This window comes from Xyrauchen texanus, chromosome 15 (assembly GCF_025860055.1).
Source record: "Xyrauchen texanus isolate HMW12.3.18 chromosome 15, RBS_HiC_50CHRs, whole genome shotgun sequence".
Lineage (NCBI taxonomy): Eukaryota > Metazoa > Chordata > Actinopteri > Cypriniformes > Catostomidae > Xyrauchen > Xyrauchen texanus.
The window spans coordinates 12,703,837-12,723,518 of NC_068290.1; the positions used below are offsets into that span (position 1 = coordinate 12,703,837).

The window sequence follows — 19,682 nt, forward strand, 5'->3', positions numbered from 1 at the left end:
GGGCTGCAGCTTATTAACAATTAATACTAGCGTTTTAAAATTGATCAATTATCTGGTATTCTTAATCAAAGAATTGAAGTATAGCATCATAAAAAACAAAAGTATTATTTATGATATTGGTATTTAAAAAAAGCTCAGTTATAAGGTCTAATTGGATGTATACTGTCTTTGTATTGAGCCGTTAAAAAAATAACAAATTTAATTGTGGCTTAAAAGAAAAATACATTAGAATATTAGTTCCATGTGACGAGGAGGAGAGCGTTGCCGGGGCGTGACAATGCATGGCCGGTGCTGAATCAGCTGATCAGTGGGAGAGCGAGATGATGGGGAGCTGGAGGAACCAGTTTGAGAGCGAGACATAATCAGCTTCGCTGCATGTGTCTATTTGTGTATGTTTTCTGTTTTTTTTTTTAAGTTAATTTTTATCATTAAATTATACGTTGACTGTTCAGCAGGTTCCCGCCAGTGGAACAATTATGGAAAGGAGGAAACTAGGGCCAGCTTGACAAAACACGTAGACATTTATTGTTGCAATTTTCAGCTGTACACAAAATGTTTTCTTTTCAGCAACATCACTCTAATAATCCCTTTATCTCACTCTCCTGCTGATCAACTTATTCAGCACCGGCCATACATCGTCCCAGCCCGGCCACTCCCCCCTCCACTTCACATTCCATAATCACTTTTAACTAATATTGATCTCTGGTTTTGGAATTGTAACATATTATATAAGATCGTATGTGTGTATTTTGAGGACTTCCTCTGTGTTGTTTACCCAATGTTAATTAACCCTGACAGATGGATTGAGTGATATTTGACATGGTGAAAACAGAGAGGATTGCTGCATGCTGCCTCAGGAAAACTAGTAGCATATTTTTTTGTTCAAAAATTATTTCGGCAAACTATATACTGCCAATATATTAAGAAATCAGTGCATATTGTGTGAAATGTTGATCGAATGTACATGTAGGCCTATTAGTGTGCTGTTATTATGGTTGAAGAATTGTAAGAAAACATATCCTTTGTCACATGTATTTTATTTACAAGATCTTTTTTATTTGAAGTCTCAACTTTTATACTTTGACTTTAAATAAAATCATTGGCAGATTGTTCAAAACTGTTTGTTTGCTTTATCTATATAAAGACGTGTTTGCATTTCAATCTAATTGCATTTTTTTCTTTCTTTTTTTTTTTTTTCCAACAGCAATTTTGTAGCGGTCACAGTGTTTAGTGTTTTTTTTTTTTAACATCAAAAAAGTTATACATTTCAGCTTTTATCTCTGATTTTATGCATATTTTTCAAAAGTTCTGTTCAGTTATATTTACTTTTATTTTTATAAGAAATATTACAGTGCACATTTAGAGGATTTTTAATTTAAGTTCTGAATTGCCTATGAAAAGGCCATTAACCTCAAGAGTATTAGGGCCATGCAGTCATGCCTGTTTGTGGTGTCTTTCTCCACCTTCCCAATCTTCCCTGTGGGGGAGCAGAAGTGCTCAGAGCAGATGAGCCAATGGGAAATAGATAATTCAGTCAGCTGAAGTCAGAAATGTTGAAAAACCTGTTCTGACAATCAGGGTGAATTCCCTGACACGTGACACAAGATACACCTGCATTGTGGCTAATGAAACCGCTTAGCCACACTCATGATCATCAACTGAGTTTACTGAATGCATTTCTAATTTAGACCCTTTCTTTTAAAGACATTAAACATGGGGACAGACCAGAAGGAAGGGTACTTGCAAAATGGGTAAGTCCTTTAAATTCAGATTGATTATTGACATTTTAAGTAGGATATGTAAGAAAATGTGTCTTTGGTTAAACTGGCCACCTGACCAAAACATATTTATAAGCTAAAAACAAATCCCAAAAGCACATTCTGAATGAGCCAGAGACTATCATACGAGTTGTTGGATCATGGTGTTCTGACGTGTTATGAAGGGAAGGGAAATCTTTGCATTACTTCTGTATCTGTTTATGTAGAAAGAGGAATTTAGAAAAGATAAAAGGAGGAAGTTGCAGTTCAACCGATTTCCGGTACTTTAGTCAACCTTCTTGACTAATAATTGAGACTCGAAAACAACACACTGACTCTTCACATTTATTATGTTATGTCCTCTTATCAGAATCAGATTGAGGTTTATTACCAATTATGCTTACACATACAAGGAATTTGTCTTGGTGACAGAAGCTTCCAGTGCACAAACAATACAACAACAAGACAGAGATAATAACATTTTGTAATAAAAAGGGAATAGAAAATACAAGTGTATATATATATATGAATACAAAAGACTAATATCTATATGTGTGTGTGTGTATATGTGTGTGTATATATATATATATATATATATATATATATATATATATATATATACACACACACACACACACATACATATATATATATATATATATATATATATATATATATATATATACACACACACACATGCATATATATATATATATATATATACACACACACACACATGCATATATATGTGTGTGTGTGTACAATATACGGATAAATATAAATAGACTAAGCTGTGTATTGGGCATGACTTATGTCCTGTCGCTTGACATTGATGCACATGATCAGATTTAATTTTGAAAAGCTTGTAGTTTATTTGTTTTATATGGGGAAATATTGTATTGTGCTTTGTTCATGTTACTGTATACGCACATTACTGAGTTATCTTAGTGAAATTTTATTTGTAAATATTTTGTATTGTAAATATTATGTATTTAATGTTAAAATCAGATTAATGCGATTCTGCAGTAATAATCCCACTAGAATCCACAGAATGAGTCTTTAGACTTGAATTCTATACCAAATTCCAAGTTCTGACTCATGCCCAGACAAGAAGAGAATGCAGTGAAACTGTGTCATAAAACCCCTCTGCATTAATGTAATATGACTAAATCTAATACCACCTATATCTTTAATACAGTAAGTTACACTGAATGAGTTGTTGTAATTTACTAGCCAGGACCAAGTTTTTTTCTCAACAGCCAATAACTTTATTCAATCTTGTAAATGTTACATCAAGTTGCTGAAGCAGTTGCTGAAGCAGCACACCTTTTAACAAGAGCTTTGCATTGGAAGTATCATGTTGTCTGATACAAATACCATACTTTGTCATAGAAATGCCCTACATTCTTTATACTACTAAAAATATGTTTTGACATCGGATTAGCCCCTAAATGCAGAGTTGGGACAATAAGAAAAGATCAACACTGGGCTGATTGCACACAACAGTGTCTTGGTGCTGTATCGACTATATGAGTAACTAAAAATAGACACTCGTGTCATTCAGAATAGCAGGCAATGTTGGAATAATAAATAATATCTGAGTAATCTTGCTGAAGAAAAGTACAATAGTGTATGTACAATGATTACAGGTTTGAAGCATAGACAATACCTGGTCTGAATGAATTTTATGGTAGTTACAGATCTAAACGAACTGGTTTAGTTATGCCACATACAGATGATGCTCTAGTCTTAATATGATGCTGAAACAGGAGTGATCACTTGCCGAGAATCAGCTGAGATTTTCTTGTTATTTGTGCCACGTGTAATTACCACATCAGCTGACGCAAGAAAAGGGTGAAAAGAAATTCTTGAGGTAGGAACAGAAACCAGTTTAATTGATTTTTCTGTTTGAATGTGAAGGTCACCATATTGGTACTGATATTTTTTTTATAGTATAAAACAGTATTGTATATTATATTAGTAGTCTATAGTAAAGTAATATAGTATTGTATAATATCTTATAGAATAGTATTGTATTGTACTGTAGTCCATATACAGGAACAGCAACCAGTTTTATTTATATATTTCAGTTTGTAGATGAAGGTTACCATATTGGTGCTGATATTTTGAAAAGTAGACTATAACATTGACTTTAAGAGTTAAATATGAAAGATAGATTTTATTGATAAGATTCTACAGTATAGAATTTAAAATGAGACAAACTTTCAGATGGATTAATAGATCATGTTAATTATAATTACAGATTAATTATAAATTATAGCACACTGAACCGTGGACAAATACAAATATACATTTAAAGAACAGTAAATAGTAGAACAATACAAATATTTTAAATGGCGACTTTGTCAAGCTCAGGGTCGCTTTACAGTTAGCATATTTCACTGATACAGTTAGACTGACACACACAGACTAGTATCATTTACATCTGAGATGGTAAATCAAAATGAGTAGAAAAAAGACATGTTTTTAGTTGAGACTTGAGAGCAGTTAAAGAGGAGATATTGAGAAGGTTAAGAGGTAGTGAGTTCCAAGGGTTTGGGAGCAACAACACAGAATGCCCTACCACCCTCTGTGGCCAGATTAAATCCAGCAACTGGCAAAAGACCATATTCAGAGGATCTGAGAGACTGAGGTTGGGGCGAGACTATTTAAAGCCTTAAATGTTAGGAGTATTTTGTATTTAATTTGAGATGCAACAGGCAGCCAGTGGAGATAATGCAGAAGAGGTGTTATGTGATCAGAATGTTTAGTGAAGGTGAGGACTCTTGCAGCAGCATTTTGAACATATTATAGCATAGCAATGCTTTTTTGGGATGTGCTCAATGCATGTACTAATGTTTCAGCATCAGCAATATTATATATACATATATATATATATATATATATATATATATATATATATATATACTGCTATTATAAATTATATATAAACACACACACATACTGTATATGTACATAAACATAGCCATGAGAGTGTTGGTATTAGCCTAATGCGTTATTTTGGTGAAAATACTGACTACTGTAAACTGTATGGTTACCAATGCCGTTTTGTAACCTTTTGTGATTAATAGATCTGAATCTTTAAAACACTATGGTTTGGTTTATCTCGTGTTTTAGTCTCACAAGTCTGTAGGTATGATTATTTTCTGTTAAACTAGAAGACTTGAACAGCACCAGCTGTAGGTTTATGGGCGGGGCATTGAAGCACCTCTCAGGTGTAGAGGCCGAGTCATCAGGTGTGACGCGCTGTGATTGGCTGGACGAATTTTATTTTGGCGTGAAATACTTTGGTGAGGTAGAGAAGGGCTCTTGTCTTTATGAAGGTACTTGGAGAACATAACAATATTACCAGAAAACTTGTAATAACCGTGGGCAATTATTACTTTTTTTTTTTTATCAAATGAAGAAGCGTTTTGTTTGTCACGTTACATGATTGCTGAAAAGGTGAGTTGCGCATGTTTACATTGCTATTATTTACATATAACTCAAAAGTGCAGTGAATGGGCGTTAGCGGGTTCAGGGAACACACAGTCCTGTTTCTACATGCAATATCATCTAACACGTACCATTTGTGCATGACGCCGTTTTAAAAAATGTCATATCAGCCACGATGTTCCTATCTATTATACCCATCTAAAATCCAACCATTTAAATGCCAAATAAGGGACATTTTAATAAACAGCACCCACAGATTGTCAAAATAATTAATCTTTTACATTTATTAGAACTTAGAAATATGATCTGATCGTGTCTTCCAGCTTTTTACTGAACGTGAATACTAAATCTGTCTGTCTGAAAACCAATCGCAATTATGTACTGTGTGGTTTAATAAATAGTAAATAATAAATCTGCTTAGACATCATTACAAGTCCAAATTGATTTAAAAAAACAAATTGTCAAAGACAGGACAAACAGGAAGGGTTATGGTCACCGTTTCATGGGTACAGTAATTTCAGTGTCAATTATGTGGTTTTCCAAGAAGAATTTCATGAACTGCTGGATATTGTGAATGACCTGAGGGCTATTTGAAAAATTCTGAAGATAATAAAAGGGAAGTTTATTTCATCAAGTAACAAAGACAGGGAAATGTCCCCATAAAATTGGGACTCAGGGTAGCCTAATGTGAAACTAAACAACTTTAGAAACTCACCATGGTTTATTTGGTGGGTATGCACAGAAGCTAAGATAAACACTTCTTATACACATATAAAATCAAAAGTCCATGGACATGTAATGTCAACCACCCATGAATACTCTCTGTACACTTCATTAGGCACATTAAGGTCCTAATAAAGTGCCCGATGGGGTCTTCTGCTGTTGGATCCCATCCGCCTCGTGTTTCGACATGTTGTGCATTGTGAGATGCTATTCTGCTCACTACAGTTGTACAGAGCGGTTATCTGAGTTACTGTAGCCCTTTTGTCAGCTCGAAACAGTCTGGCAATTCTCCATTGACCTCTCTCATCAACAAGGCATTTCCATCCACCGGCCTGCCGCTCACTGGATTTTTTTTGTTTTTGCACCATTCTGAGTAACTCAAGACTGTTGTGTGTGTGAAAATCCCCAGAGATCAGCAGTTACAGAAATACTCAAACATTCCTTCTAGCACCAGCAATCATGCCACTGTCCAAATCACAGAGATTATTTTTTTTCCCCATTCTGATGGTTGATGTGAACACTGAAACTCCTGACATGTATCTGCATGATTTTATGCATTGCACTGCTTCCACATGATTGGCTGATTAGTTATTCTCATGAATAAGGTGTACAGGTCTACCTAATAAAATGTTTAGTGGGTGTATATCAAATTCACTATGAATTAAGTCTATAATTAAAAACAAACAAACCTGGAATGTTGTTTTGACCCTTGAAGAGTACAGTACAAATTTCTCCTGAGTTTAATTGTTAATAATTGATTAAAAAAATGTGACGCAGGAACCGAGGAGCTCCTGTACCCTCCTGTAATCTGTTCAATTCATCCTTGCAGGCATTCACAAAAGGGCAAGACATCAGCCTTCATTCCAGACATGGAGATCAAGGAGGAATGGCAGGACGAGGAATTTCCCAGGTAATCCGCTCTAACAATTACTGCACATCTTGTGAACTGCTTCACTGTGCTTGAACGGGAATGTGTATTTTAAAACTAGTGTCATCTGAAAGCAAATGTTTTTGGACCATTTTAATTGACCTCACTTTTTCATAATTTCTGCACTTTTAAGTTCATTACATTGCATATAAACATGTTTCACACACCAAAAAGTTTCCAACACATTTTTTACAGATACATTTCAAACCTAACCTTTGGAAAGTGTGCTTGTGCTGTCTTTATTTTTATAAATTACACTTTTTGTGATGTTATCTAAGGCAAGAGCATTCAACATTTCTAAGTGGCTTAAAGCTGAAGTATGTCATTTCTGCGACACTAGAGCCAGCGAATGGAATTGCAAAAATAAACATTGTTTTCAAAACTGCTTTCTATATACTCCTTTTCTCTGCTGTTGTTCAATCTCACCCCATTGGTTGAGTAATGTTGTTGGGGCAGGTCTCCCTAAACAAACACAGGAATTTTTATAGTGCCACAGAGAAAGTGTTTGCGGTTTTCAAGAAAATTAACCTATGAATGCCTTACTTATAGTTGTCTCTGCATATTAAGCAGGGATAGAAGAAAGTAATTTAACTGAAAAAGTTACATAATTCAGCTTTAAGTTTCCAAATAACTTTTGGGGCCACTATAAATGTTCTGTTTTTGTAGGCCCATACCTGAGGACTCTGAGAATCATGGTGATGAAGAGGAAAGCCCTGGAGCTGAGGGAAACAGGCCTGGTAACCTAATTTCTTCATTTCTATAATCTTGGCTTCATTCTTGCTCATCAAGATAGAGATAAAAATAGAGCCATGACTTGGTTTAAACATATTGTTGTGACATTGATTGACATACACCAGCAAGCAGTGTTAAATGAATATATTTGGATGATTGTTTTTTCTCCACTAGTCCAACCGACCAGCCTGGCCCTGAGAGGTGATGCTTTTAGGAAGAAGCGACTTATGGCGCCCGCTCTCAGTCTAAATTTAGACAAAACCTCTACTGACCGGAGCGTGAAATCAGACGAGTTTGATGCCTCTGCCCTTTCACCATCTGTTGATGATGACCTAGCGATGGACATTAACCTGGAGGCCTTAGAGACGCCCTCAGACAGCGAGTCTTTCAACTTTCCAGACAGCATGCACGACTTGGATTGGGAAGGTATTCAAGCACACTAAATAGTGTTGTATTGTTAATTAGGAATTTTTACTTGGAGAAAATTGGTCAGATTGATCAGGGCAATCTTCAGAGTGCACTTTACCACTAGTGACAGGACTGTGGTCATTGCAGATGATCTTCCCAGAATGGGTAAGGCGGCAATCAGAAAAGCCAGTTTGCTTGAGAATGCAGAGATGGGACACTTGGAATTAGATCAAGTGGATAACCATGGTCGCAGATGGCGACGATTCCATATTGGTGGGCTGGACTACCAAGTCAACATGAGCGTTTTGGAGCCTTACCTCCAAGTTCTCTCCCATGGAGGTGAGGACCTTTTGTGGACTAACTGTTATGGACATCCGTTACTTTTAAACTTAAATATAAAAAAATTTGACTAATTAACCAAACCTTCTTTCATAGGGTATTATGAGGATGGATCAACAGCCATCATCATGTTTACCTCCTGCTACCTACCAGAAAATACATCAGAACACTATGAGTATGTGATGGACAATCTTTTCAGGTAAAAGCTGATGATTTGGAATGAGCACGTTTACCTGCACACCAATAAGCTGACAGCTACACAAAATGACCGTACCCCGATAAAGTAAATCTTACACATTGTCTGCTTATTAATATTAAGCATAATCCGTGTAAGCTCGAGCATGTAAATGTGCTCCTGTTTTGAAGCTGGCAAGAATTTTAGTAATTATGCAACTGACAATGTGAATTATGAAATGTGTACTCTGTTGTCAGAATAATCATGTGACCATTTATATGGATTTAGGTACATCATTGGCACGTTGGACTTGATGGTGTCTGAGAATTACATATTGATCTACCTGTGTGGAATGGCTCCTCGCAATAAGATGCCTGGCATTAAGTGGCTCAGAGAGTGTTACATGTCCATTGACAGAAGGTGAGCAGAATGCATAATAATAAACATAATTTATAGAGCACTATAATACACAATATTATAGCTTAAACAAGTTAGATAATATAATATGAGATAAAATAAATAAATCCTATTTGAAAGCTAAACCAAAGATTTTTAACTCAAAGTACTTTACAAAAAAGAAATACATTTATTTTTTTTTACGATAAAACACACTACATTTGAATCGGCATTGTAAATGTTATTTTATAAATTTTATACAAAGTTTTAAAAAATCTACTTTTTTAAAAACATGAACTGTGCGCTTAAAGGAATAGTTCACTCAAAAATAATTTACTCACCCTCATGTTATCCCAGATGTGTATGACCCTCATGTTATCCCAGATGTGTATGACTTTTTTCCTCTGCTGAACAAGTACAAAGAGTTTTAGAAAACTATCCTGTTGGTCCATTCAATGCAAGTGAATGTGCTTTTTTGGAACTTTAAATTTCTATCCACCAAAGGCAGCATGAAAGTAACCCATAAGACTCCAGTGGTTAAATCAATATGATAGGTGTGGGTGAGAAATGGATCAATATAAGACCTTTTTTACTATAAATTCTCCTCCCTTCCCAGTAGGTGGGGATGTGCACAAAAAATGCAAATTGCCCAAAACAAAAGAAGATTTACAGTAAAAAAAAAATAACTTAAATACTGATGTTTCTCACCCACATCTATCATATCACTTCTGAAGATATGAAGATTTAACCACTGGAGTCTTCTGGGTTACTTTCATGCTCCAAAAAAGTACATAAAGACAGCATAAAAGTTCTGGCCACCATTCACTTGAATTGAATGGACCAACAGAGCTGTTTTATTTTTCAGAAAATCTTCATTTGTGCTCCAGAGGAAAGAAAGTCATATAAATCTGGGATAACATGAGGGTAAGTAAATGATGAGAGAATTTTCACGATTCCTTTTAAAAGCATTGTAACTAAAGTAATTGCATCACTTCCTCATACAGTAGATCCACAAAATATATCTGTTCCAGAAGAGGGCGCCTGTGTCAAAGCTCTGACTGGCAGTCCTCGTATAGTTTATTTCCTGTTTAACATGAGAACCTACCCCTCTCTATTTCTTTATGCCCTTCATATGCAATATGATAGGAATGTTGTAGGACTGACAGGTTATCAGAGTTCTGCCAGACATTCCGCTGATAACCATTTTGGCCTTTGCTCAGCTTTTATGTTTTTTTGGGATATATTTAGACATTTTTGGAGTGCATACTTCATTGAGGATTAGTTCCTGTTAGGTTCATCGCTTTTGTTTAGGCTCTATAAGGCCAATGTGGCTGTTCTCAATGGGAGTCACACAAATTGAAATATATTTTTTATATATATATATATATATTACACAAGCCATAAATTTTTTTTTAACTCCTCACAATGTGTTTTAAACTTGTTTATTATCTATTGGTAATGAAGAGACAATGCTACGTGAGATATGGAATAGTGTAGGAAAATGGTTGTCGGACTGTGCTCAAATATACAGATAAGTGGTCAATATATACAAATATTTGACTGCAGACTGCTGTAATTGGCCAATCAGAATTGAGGAATCTTACAGTCTTTTAATAAACTTGGTTATAAGAAACTCCTGACATGATTTGGCAGCTTAACCTGCCTTTTTATTAAAGTAAATCCATTGGGTTTTTTCCCCATCATATTCTGGCCAAGTTATAGTATCCCAAATTTGTATTTCATTGCATTCTTCTATTCACCCAATGTGCCAGAAAATCTAGTGCGCAGCCATCTTGAAAATGTTGTCTTTGAACTTCCGGTCTATCATTTTCTGTGAAGATATCTTTGGTGTTGATGTCAATTTGTAATAAGCTAGCTAAATGGATTTACAGGTCATAGTTGCCTAAAGTTATGATGAGAATTAAGTGTTGAGGGGTGGTGGTGTAGTGGTGGTGGTGTAGTGGTCTAATGCACATAACTGGTAATCAGAAGGTTGGTGGTTCGATCCCCACAGCCACCACCATTGTGTCCTTGAGCAAGGCACTTAACTCCAGGTTGCTCTGGGGGGATTGTCCCTGTAATAAGTGCACTGTAAGTCGCTTTGGATAAAAGCGTCTGCCAAATGCATAAATGTAAATGTCAAAAGATATGGAAGCAGAGCGGGGAGATTTTAAACAGTACTTTGTTCATAAATACACATCCTACCTTCATGCTGTGGATGTACTGCTATGCCTCTGATATGAAACTCCAAGAGACAACACAAAGTTATAAAAAAAAAAAGTCTCGTGTCATTCGATCCATCGCGTTATAGTTAAGGTGAGTAGAGTGCTACTATATTTTTATATGCACACACATGCATGTGAAAGTAAACTTTATTTTAGATTCTGTTTGCAACAATTTGAATCACGTTTAAGCTTTTTGTAAAATGTAGGGTGGCAAATTAATTCTAAAAAGTACTAATGTAATTTCCTTTTAAATGAGCTTTCATGTGAAATAATAAGAGTTGTCACTGTTTTAAATTTCATGTCAACTACATATTGAACACAAATTAAGTTGAAACTTAAAATAAAGTAGAATTGCACATAGCTAGTTAATGCAGTGTGTCAAAAGATGTCTGAATGTGATCTACCAGGTCTAATTTCCCTCTGGGTATCAGAAAAAACAACATTTCAAGTGACAGAAAACACCTCTTACTAGCATTTCCACGTAGTAAAGGGATGCTGTGAACTTGCACAATCAACTCTTGTTGAAAAATACTTGCTGTGCTCTCACACGTATTCCATTTTTGATTGACTCTTCTCAGTAGCTTCTATGCAAACCGGTAGTTAAGAGACAAAACACTGAAGGGCAGAACGCTGAAAAGAAGCGGGGGCTGATAAGGTGAATACATTTGACCGATAAAGGTCAATAATGTAAATAAGGTGTTCTGGGATGTTTCGAAGACATAACATTTGATGAACTGAAAGTGGGATACTCTAGATCAGTGTTTCTTAACTGGTGGGCCACTTCTACCAATTCTAGTTAGAATTTTCTAGTTTAAAGTGCTGTGGAGGAAGCCAAACCTCTCAAACAGCTAGAAAGCCCGGACACTAAACTCACTGAGGGGAAAAAAGCGACAGTGTGTTATGTGCCAAAATGAAGGTTTTTCAAATTGCATATCATTACACTTACTCATTTATCACGATTTTACAATAGTAAAAGTAAAGGATATTTTGACAGGTTAGTTTCTTATTAAATTAAAACTTATTAACATTCTGGACAAAGGTTTCCTCCTGTGTAATATATGTTCTGTTTGAATGATACTAGGAAACAAACGGGATAGTAAATATAATAGGCTCAAATAAATAAAAAGGCTCATCAGCTTTTAAAAGGGGGAAGAGAAATAACAACAACAAGAACAACAACATCAAAAATATCACTTAAAACATGCCCTTATGCTTAAACCCTTAACAACTATGCAGAGTCAAAGAAAATGCAACCCAGGCTACTTTAAATACAGGTTACATTTTTACCATGTTGGGTCGCCACTTGATTTCCAATGTAAAATCTGGGTCCCAACGCGAAACCGGTTGAGAACCAGTGCTCTAAATAGTCTGATTTGTCATTCCTGCTTGCTCCGCTGCATCATCGTATGAAGTTTCCTCTTCAAGACCACTCATACGCTGCTGACTGTAATGACAGGAATAAATAGCAACAGTGAAACAAACACGGTCAGGCATGACTTCATAAAATCAAAGAGCACCTTCCAGGAGGGGGAAAAAAAAATAACTGCTAGAAATCCATGGGAATTCCGTGTGACCGTAAAAGGAACCCCCTCAGAGATATTTCTGTAATTATAGCTACTCTTCACACTTTCAGTGCAAAGTCTGACCTTTTCTCAACATAGATCAGATGACTTTTTTTGCATTCAGAAGAATGTCTTTTGGCCTTAAACTCAAATGTTATGGTTAAATGACCATTCTTGATAAAGCCTTGAGCTATGAAACCACTGAAATAGTGATGTAAACAAACTGGAAACTCCAAGTCTCTGTGATTTAACTGCCAAGCCTCTCCTCCTTTCTCATGGATCAGGGTGGTGCTGGTGCCAGTGCCAATCAGCAATCTACATCTGCAATTTTACTGTGTAGTTAAGGGGGAGAATTAAGCCTGACAATTGAAAAATAATCATTTTATGTGCTGAAACAAAGTTTTTTGACTTTGCTTTTCTGATAGATTAATGTGAATCAAAGTGCTTTAAGTCCTAGTTATCTCTTCTCTGTTCAGGTTAAAGAAAGACCTAAAAGGGCTTTTTGTGGTTCACCCAGCGTGGTATGTGAGAGCTTTAATCACCGTCATCAAACCATTTATCAGGTAAGCACAAATGCAATTTAAATAAATAATCTATAAAGTATTTTCTAAAATCATTATACAATGTGCCCAAATGACTGGAAAGGTCACGTAAAAGTCATGGAAATTCTCTAGTCAAAATGTGTGTGTAAACCCTTGGTCTAATTCAGGAACTGTGGTCAAAAAGTCTGTTGTATAGGTTATATTTGAGTTGGGAATATTCCGGATTCAATAAGTTGTTAAGCTCAGTCGACAGCATTTGTGGCATAATATTGATTTACCACAAAAATGTATTTGGATTTGCCGCTCCCCTTTTTAATAAAAAAAAAAAAAGCAGCAATCTGGGTTCCAGTGAGGTACTTGCAGTGGAAGTAAATGGGGCCAATCCGTAAACATTAAAATACTCACTTTTTCAAAAGTATATTCACAAGACATAAACAATATGTGTGTTAAAATGATTTTTGTGTGATTTTTTTAAAATGTCTTACTAACTGCATCTGTCTGAAATGGCAAATTTTACAATTTTCTTTGCAATGACAATGTCACAAACCCTAAAATTACTGTAAAAATGGTGATATAAACAACTTTACAGCTCAAATAATGCATTAATGCAAGTGCTTTTATAAAAATGTAAGCTTCACATTTCTGCCTTTAAGCCCTCCAAATTGCCACCATTCACTCCCATGGTAAGTGCCTCACTGTGACCTTGATTTTTGCTTTTTTAAAGAAAAGGACAGACGAGTCAAAATATTTTTTTTTGTCGCAATCAACATTATGCCGCAAATGCTTTTAGCTTCACTTGTATTGAACCTGGTTATATTCCTTTAATATTGATGTTCAGAATAGTGGTTGATCTTTATTTATTTCCTTGTACATTTGGTCCCACCAATCATGTATCGTTGGTTACATCTTTTGATATTCATTAATTTGAGTCTATACATATTGCCTATTTAAACTCCCTCAGCCTGATCCCTTTCCTTCCCTCTTACAGCGAGAAATTTAGCAGGAAGATGCGCTTCATTCACAGCTTGCAGGAACTGGCCGAGTTTGTTCCTGTGGACCAGCTGCAAATCCCAGACTGCATCAGAGAGTAAATGTCCACATCAGGCAACACTGATGTACTGTCCTATCATTGTTATCAATCAGATGAATCTGGATTTTAAAGTTTTATTTAAATCTGGGATTTAAATAAAACTTCATCTTTTCTTTTTATCGCTTTTCATGGTTTTTGCTATAATATAATGCTGCTATAACTAAAAGGCTAAAAATCCTATACATAGAAAACATCTGCCATGATAACAGAGGAGGTGATGACATTTTTCTTTTCTGCAGGTATGATGTGCGGATGAACAGGTGAAGGTGTCCAATGGAAACGCAGAGATGTACATACTGTACACATGTCACATTGGGGTGATGTGGGAAACTGACTGAGGTTAAAGGTCAAGTGTTAGGACGCATGCTCTAATGACAGAAAAACTGCTTCCTACCCAGCTTTGGTGAAATGCAAAAAGACAGTGGTCCTTTTGAGAGGCCCATCTGTGGGTCACTGAGGTGAGTTAGGAGACCTCTGCAAGCAACATGAAAGACTGTTTTACGTCATTGTATTTAAAATGTTTTCCTGGACTGTTGGAAATATGACAATGCACCCTTCATGTATTTTATGTACAATATTATGGCATGTTACTAAACTTAAACTTGCTGTTACATGCATAACCAGGCCAAATAGAAGTATTTCAAGGCTACTATCAAAATACACATTTTAATTTTGAACTTAGCTGCTCCAGACTAGCACACTAAAATGGTATGTGTAAAACGAAATATTTTTAATTAGGTTTTACTTTTAAGTTGTTTCATGCCCTAAAAGGTTTTATTGAAAAGTGCAGTGCTTTATCTGACACTGAATTCATGTGAACCATGATAATAACAAAGACAAAGTAAAGCTTACTTTCGGGATTCTCACGAAACCTGTCAAGAAATGTACCTGGTCCTATTTTACTCTAAAATCTAAAGAAACTAATAAGAAATTATGTTTTACATATAGAAGTTATTACCCTTAAGTGAATTTGAACTTAATTTAAATGAAATAAAATTGCTTGTAAAACTATTAAGTCAGTTTCATTCAGCCAACACAATTTAGATGAATTAGGTCAAATCAATGTACTATAAAATTTCTACTTTATTTGGTTCGTCAAACTAAATGTACTTATGTTTAATACATTTTCTTATGTTGGTCCAGCTTAGTTTATTTTATTAATCATTTGTATATGCCACTTAAAATAAAGTTATCTTTACCACAATGGTAATCCCAAAAATTCTACAGCCTAACAGGCACTTTTTGTTTTAAATACCAATATAACAGAACATTAAACATTATTAAATCTCCAGCTATTCGCATTTTGCTCAAATGCATAAAATGACACTTAATTGCAACATTTGTTTTCGCCATCCAGTCCCAATGTAAATCCCCTGCACAGTTTCATTAATAGTATAAAAAAATATTAATGTAGTCCAAACTCAAATGGATTAAGCAAATTAATTTAATTGGATAGATTTTAATTAAGATTTTTCAACTTGTGAGATTATTTTCATGAAAGTTGAGCACATTTTACCCCCAAATTACTGCAATGTGAAAAATGATGGTCAATATGATATTCTCATAACAAATTAAATTAAATATTTTTTTACATTGCTGTTAAGTATATAAACATCATAGCAATACTCTGTTGGTACTACCTTTTATTTTCACAGATTTTAAGAAAATCATACAAAAGCATCTTTTTTACTGTAATACAGTAAAAATTACTTGCAGTAATGAGAATCATCATTGACAATAATGGGGATTCATTTATATTAACATGCATAACTTTAATGTTAAAATGTAGAAAAAATATATTTAATAAATAAAAGAAAAGTGCACTTAGTTTTAATGTGAAAAACGAAACAAAAAAAACAATGGCAATTGTAAAAGTTAAATGGCTTGATGTGTTACTGTAATGAGAAGCGGGGGTAAAATGTGCTTAAGTGTCCAGAAAATTATTTCTAAAGGCTAAAAATCTTAATGGTACTAAATTAAGGCTTTATGCAAAATTGCAAAATTCTACATGTAAAATTGTATTTCTCTTTCTTTTTTTTTGTTAATGATTTAGGGTTAAATATGACCAGGACATTTAAGAAGTTTCATATTCTTTGTATGTCCCTCTTTGCAACTTCTCTGAAAAGTTATTGAATTGTTTTGTATATTGCATAATGCAGATTATATTTTGTACCGGAGCATTTAGTCATCCATGAATGTAGTCTGCAGAAATACGGACCGCTTTAGAGCCGACAGTGGCAAGGCTCAAACTTTTAATGCATAATCAGTGAGCCAAAACAAACAAAGGGTTTACTATTGCTGAATGGAGTGCTGTTGTTCAGTTTATATTTGTGTATATACTTGTTACTACTTAACCAGGGACTAAAAACTACATGTATTTAAAAAAAAAACTACATGTATATAAACTGTATTTTCCATTCCGGTTCAGAAGTTCTGCAGCCTCCTTTCCAGAAGGTTAGCGGTTAGAACAAAATAAGAGTGGTTAATAACGTTCTTTTTAAAATGATCGTTCTCTGTGCTAAAGGTGGGTGAAATACCAATTGCACTGCTGCCAGATCTCACAAGAGAAACAAGGAACATGGTCTGGAAAAACACACCCAAAATAAGCCACTTGCCTCATCAAAATAACTAATACATTTCTTTCCTGTGGTGGATTTATTGGCATAGAAATCATAACAAGCAGCTTATTAACATTATCTTATTTACAGATCTGAGTCAAAGCCCAGCAGCATCAAATCTGTATTAATGCATCAAATCTAACAATAATTCAGTTAAGACTTGGAAACAACTGTGAGAAGGTACTTTTTACCTCCTATTAATGGTTTCCTTGTACCTGGATTTGCTGTGTGCATGTATACAGTTGTGGCCAAAAATATTGGCACCCTTGGTAAATATGAGCAAAGAAGGCTTTGAAAAATGTCTATTTATCCTTTTGATCTTTCATTCAAAATATTTTTCTCAAACGCATTTGCCACAATTACTGGCAAAGCATCTTCAGTTTGCCAGACACTACTGGAACTTCAAATGCAACCGGGATCTATGGTCAGATGAAACAAAAAATAGCTTTTTGCCAGAGAACACCAGAGGTGGATTTGGTGCACACAGTGAGGCAGCAATATGGAAAAGTACCTCATACCCAGTTAAATGTGGTGCAGGATCTTTAATGTTGTGGGACTGTTTTTATGCTACAGGTCCTGAGCATCTTGTTTGGATTCATGGCATCATGGACTCTATCAAATACCAACAGATAAATAATCAAAACCTGATTGCCTCTGCCAGAAACATTACAATGGGCTGTGGTTGGATATTCCAGCAGGACAATGATCCAAAACAAACATCAAAATCAACACAAAATAGTTCACTGACCACAAAATCAAGGTTTTGCCACGGCCTTCCCAGCCCCCTAACCTGATCCCATAGAAAACTTGTTTGGTGAACTGAAGAGGAGAGCCAACATGGACCATGGAACTGTAGAGATTCTGTATGTAGGAATGGTCTCAGATCTCTTGCCAGGTGTTCTCCAACCTCATTGGGCATTATAAGAGAAGACTCAGAGCTGCTATCTTGGGAAAGTTTTATTTTATAAAACTTGTGTTTGGAACTGTTTGATATATATATTTGAGGATAGATTATTGTGAATATTTTCAATAAAAGACCAAAATTATAAACAATGATATATTTTTCACAACCTTCTTTTCTCAAACCAAGGGAGACAATATTTTTGGCCACCACTGTACAGTGTGTAGTATTTCTTCATAGATATTAAAGGTCTTCCTTCATAGAATGCAGCAACAACGGGAAATTAGACAAAAATTTGTGATGCTGCAGTTTCCTTCAGGATCAATGCACGTTTCATTTTTTCGGGGAACATGATGTGTAGTTCCACAAATTTACCATGATAAACCCTTTGGTCTTTGGTATCATGAGAAAAATTATCGAAACAAAATTAATCCGTTATAACCAGATACCAGCATTTAAAAATAATGTTTTCTTGACAACAGTTGCAAATCACTTCGTTACGGTTTTCATTTACGTTTTGTTCGTTTTTGTTTTTTTTTTTTGTTCCTTGAACTGTTTTTAGTCCCTGATATTAACATATGAATATATAATGGGGCAGGGTTTTCTTGGGGAATTTTGCAGGGAAATGTTTTCTTTTACTCAGCAGCTGCTGCCTGTAAAGTGCATTTAACAGACTCTTATGTGCAAATATTTATACAACCTGGACTTTTAAAACCGACATATACTACAGGGATGTCTATGATATTTATGTCAATAAATGGTTCTATTAAACACTTGTTGTGATTGACTATTGCTGCTTGCCATATTTCTGTAGAACAAATAAGGGGAGGGGAAATTATTTAAATCGTCAAGAACATTTTGTGCCTTTCAGAAAACCAACTTTGGTGAGGAATTGAGGTAGCTGAGAGGTGAAATTTCTTTCTTCATGCATTCAAGTCATAAACCGGAATCATGACTTGACTATAGAGAGTTAAATAATATTGCTGTTGTAACTCTCTTTCTGCACCAGGTTTGTGTTTAATAATATTCATAAAACAGAAAGCTGTTATGTGAATAACTACCATATTTGCAGTAGATTGGCCTATATACTTTCTGTATGTTTAGTATTATAAGAAAAACAATATATATATATATAACTGTTAGAAATGGACACATTCATTAAATTGACAGTCTGTTTTGCAGTGTTTCATGCCATTGTTAAGAGAAAGGAAATTAAATGAAAGTTTGGTCTGTACCGTTGTGAGGTCTTTACGCCCAAGATCCATTGTTTTTGTTGGTTTCTTGCGCAACCATTTTAGGCAGTGTTCCATGCACTGTTTGGGTAGCAGATGATAACGATTCAAGGGCCCCACAACAAATTCAAAACTGTATTATTTTAACAGGTAAGGGGCCCAGAAGTCTTTGCTATGGCTCTGCTAATGAATGTCACAATGTAAACATGTTACAATTTGCTTTTGGATTTGATCTTTACCCATATATTTTAAACTTTACTTGTGAAGGGCAAATCAAGACACAATAACCCTAACCCTGTGAAAGTGAAGGTGGAGCTTTATAGTAAAAATAACTACCATATTGATCTCTCACCCACACCTATCATATCTCTTCTAAAAACATGGATTTAACTACTGGAGTCGTATGGATTACTTTTATGCTGCCTTTGTAATTATTGGAGCTTGAAAGTTTTGGCCACCGTTCACTTGCATTGTATTGATCTAGAGAGCTGAAATATTCGTTTAAAATCTTTGTGTTCAGCAGAAGAAAGTCATACACATCTAGGATGGCATGAGAGGGAGTAAATGATGAGAATTTTCATTTTCATGTAAACTATCT

General features: G+C 35.1%; 2 protein-coding genes across 3 annotated transcripts in view; one reads left to right on the forward strand and one right to left on the reverse strand.

Annotated features, from left to right (window-relative positions):
• Window positions 1–19,682, reverse strand: part of LOC127655666 (SH3 domain-binding protein 5-like) — a 263,875-nt gene that overhangs the window by 4,165 nt on the left and 240,028 nt on the right. The gene's annotated exons all lie outside the window — the stretch shown is intronic.
• Window positions 1,614–18,390, forward strand: LOC127655670 (BCL2/adenovirus E1B 19 kDa protein-interacting protein 2-like). Of its 2 annotated transcripts, none has more exons than XM_052143590.1 (10): window positions 1,614–1,751; window positions 6,766–6,846; window positions 7,531–7,601; window positions 7,771–8,022; window positions 8,152–8,343; window positions 8,440–8,542; window positions 8,807–8,938; window positions 13,178–13,264; window positions 14,232–14,330; window positions 14,573–18,390. In XM_052143590.1, the coding sequence occupies exons 1-10, from the start codon at window positions 1,714–1,716 to the stop codon at window positions 14,595–14,597; spliced, it is 1,080 nt and encodes a 359-aa protein (XP_051999550.1). In that variant the 5' UTR covers window positions 1,614–1,713; the 3' UTR covers window positions 14,598–18,390. The 2 variants fall into 2 exon arrangements, with proteins under 2 accessions (XP_051999550.1, XP_051999551.1); XM_052143591.1 differs by lacking the exon at window positions 1,614–1,751 and adding an exon at window positions 5,065–5,222.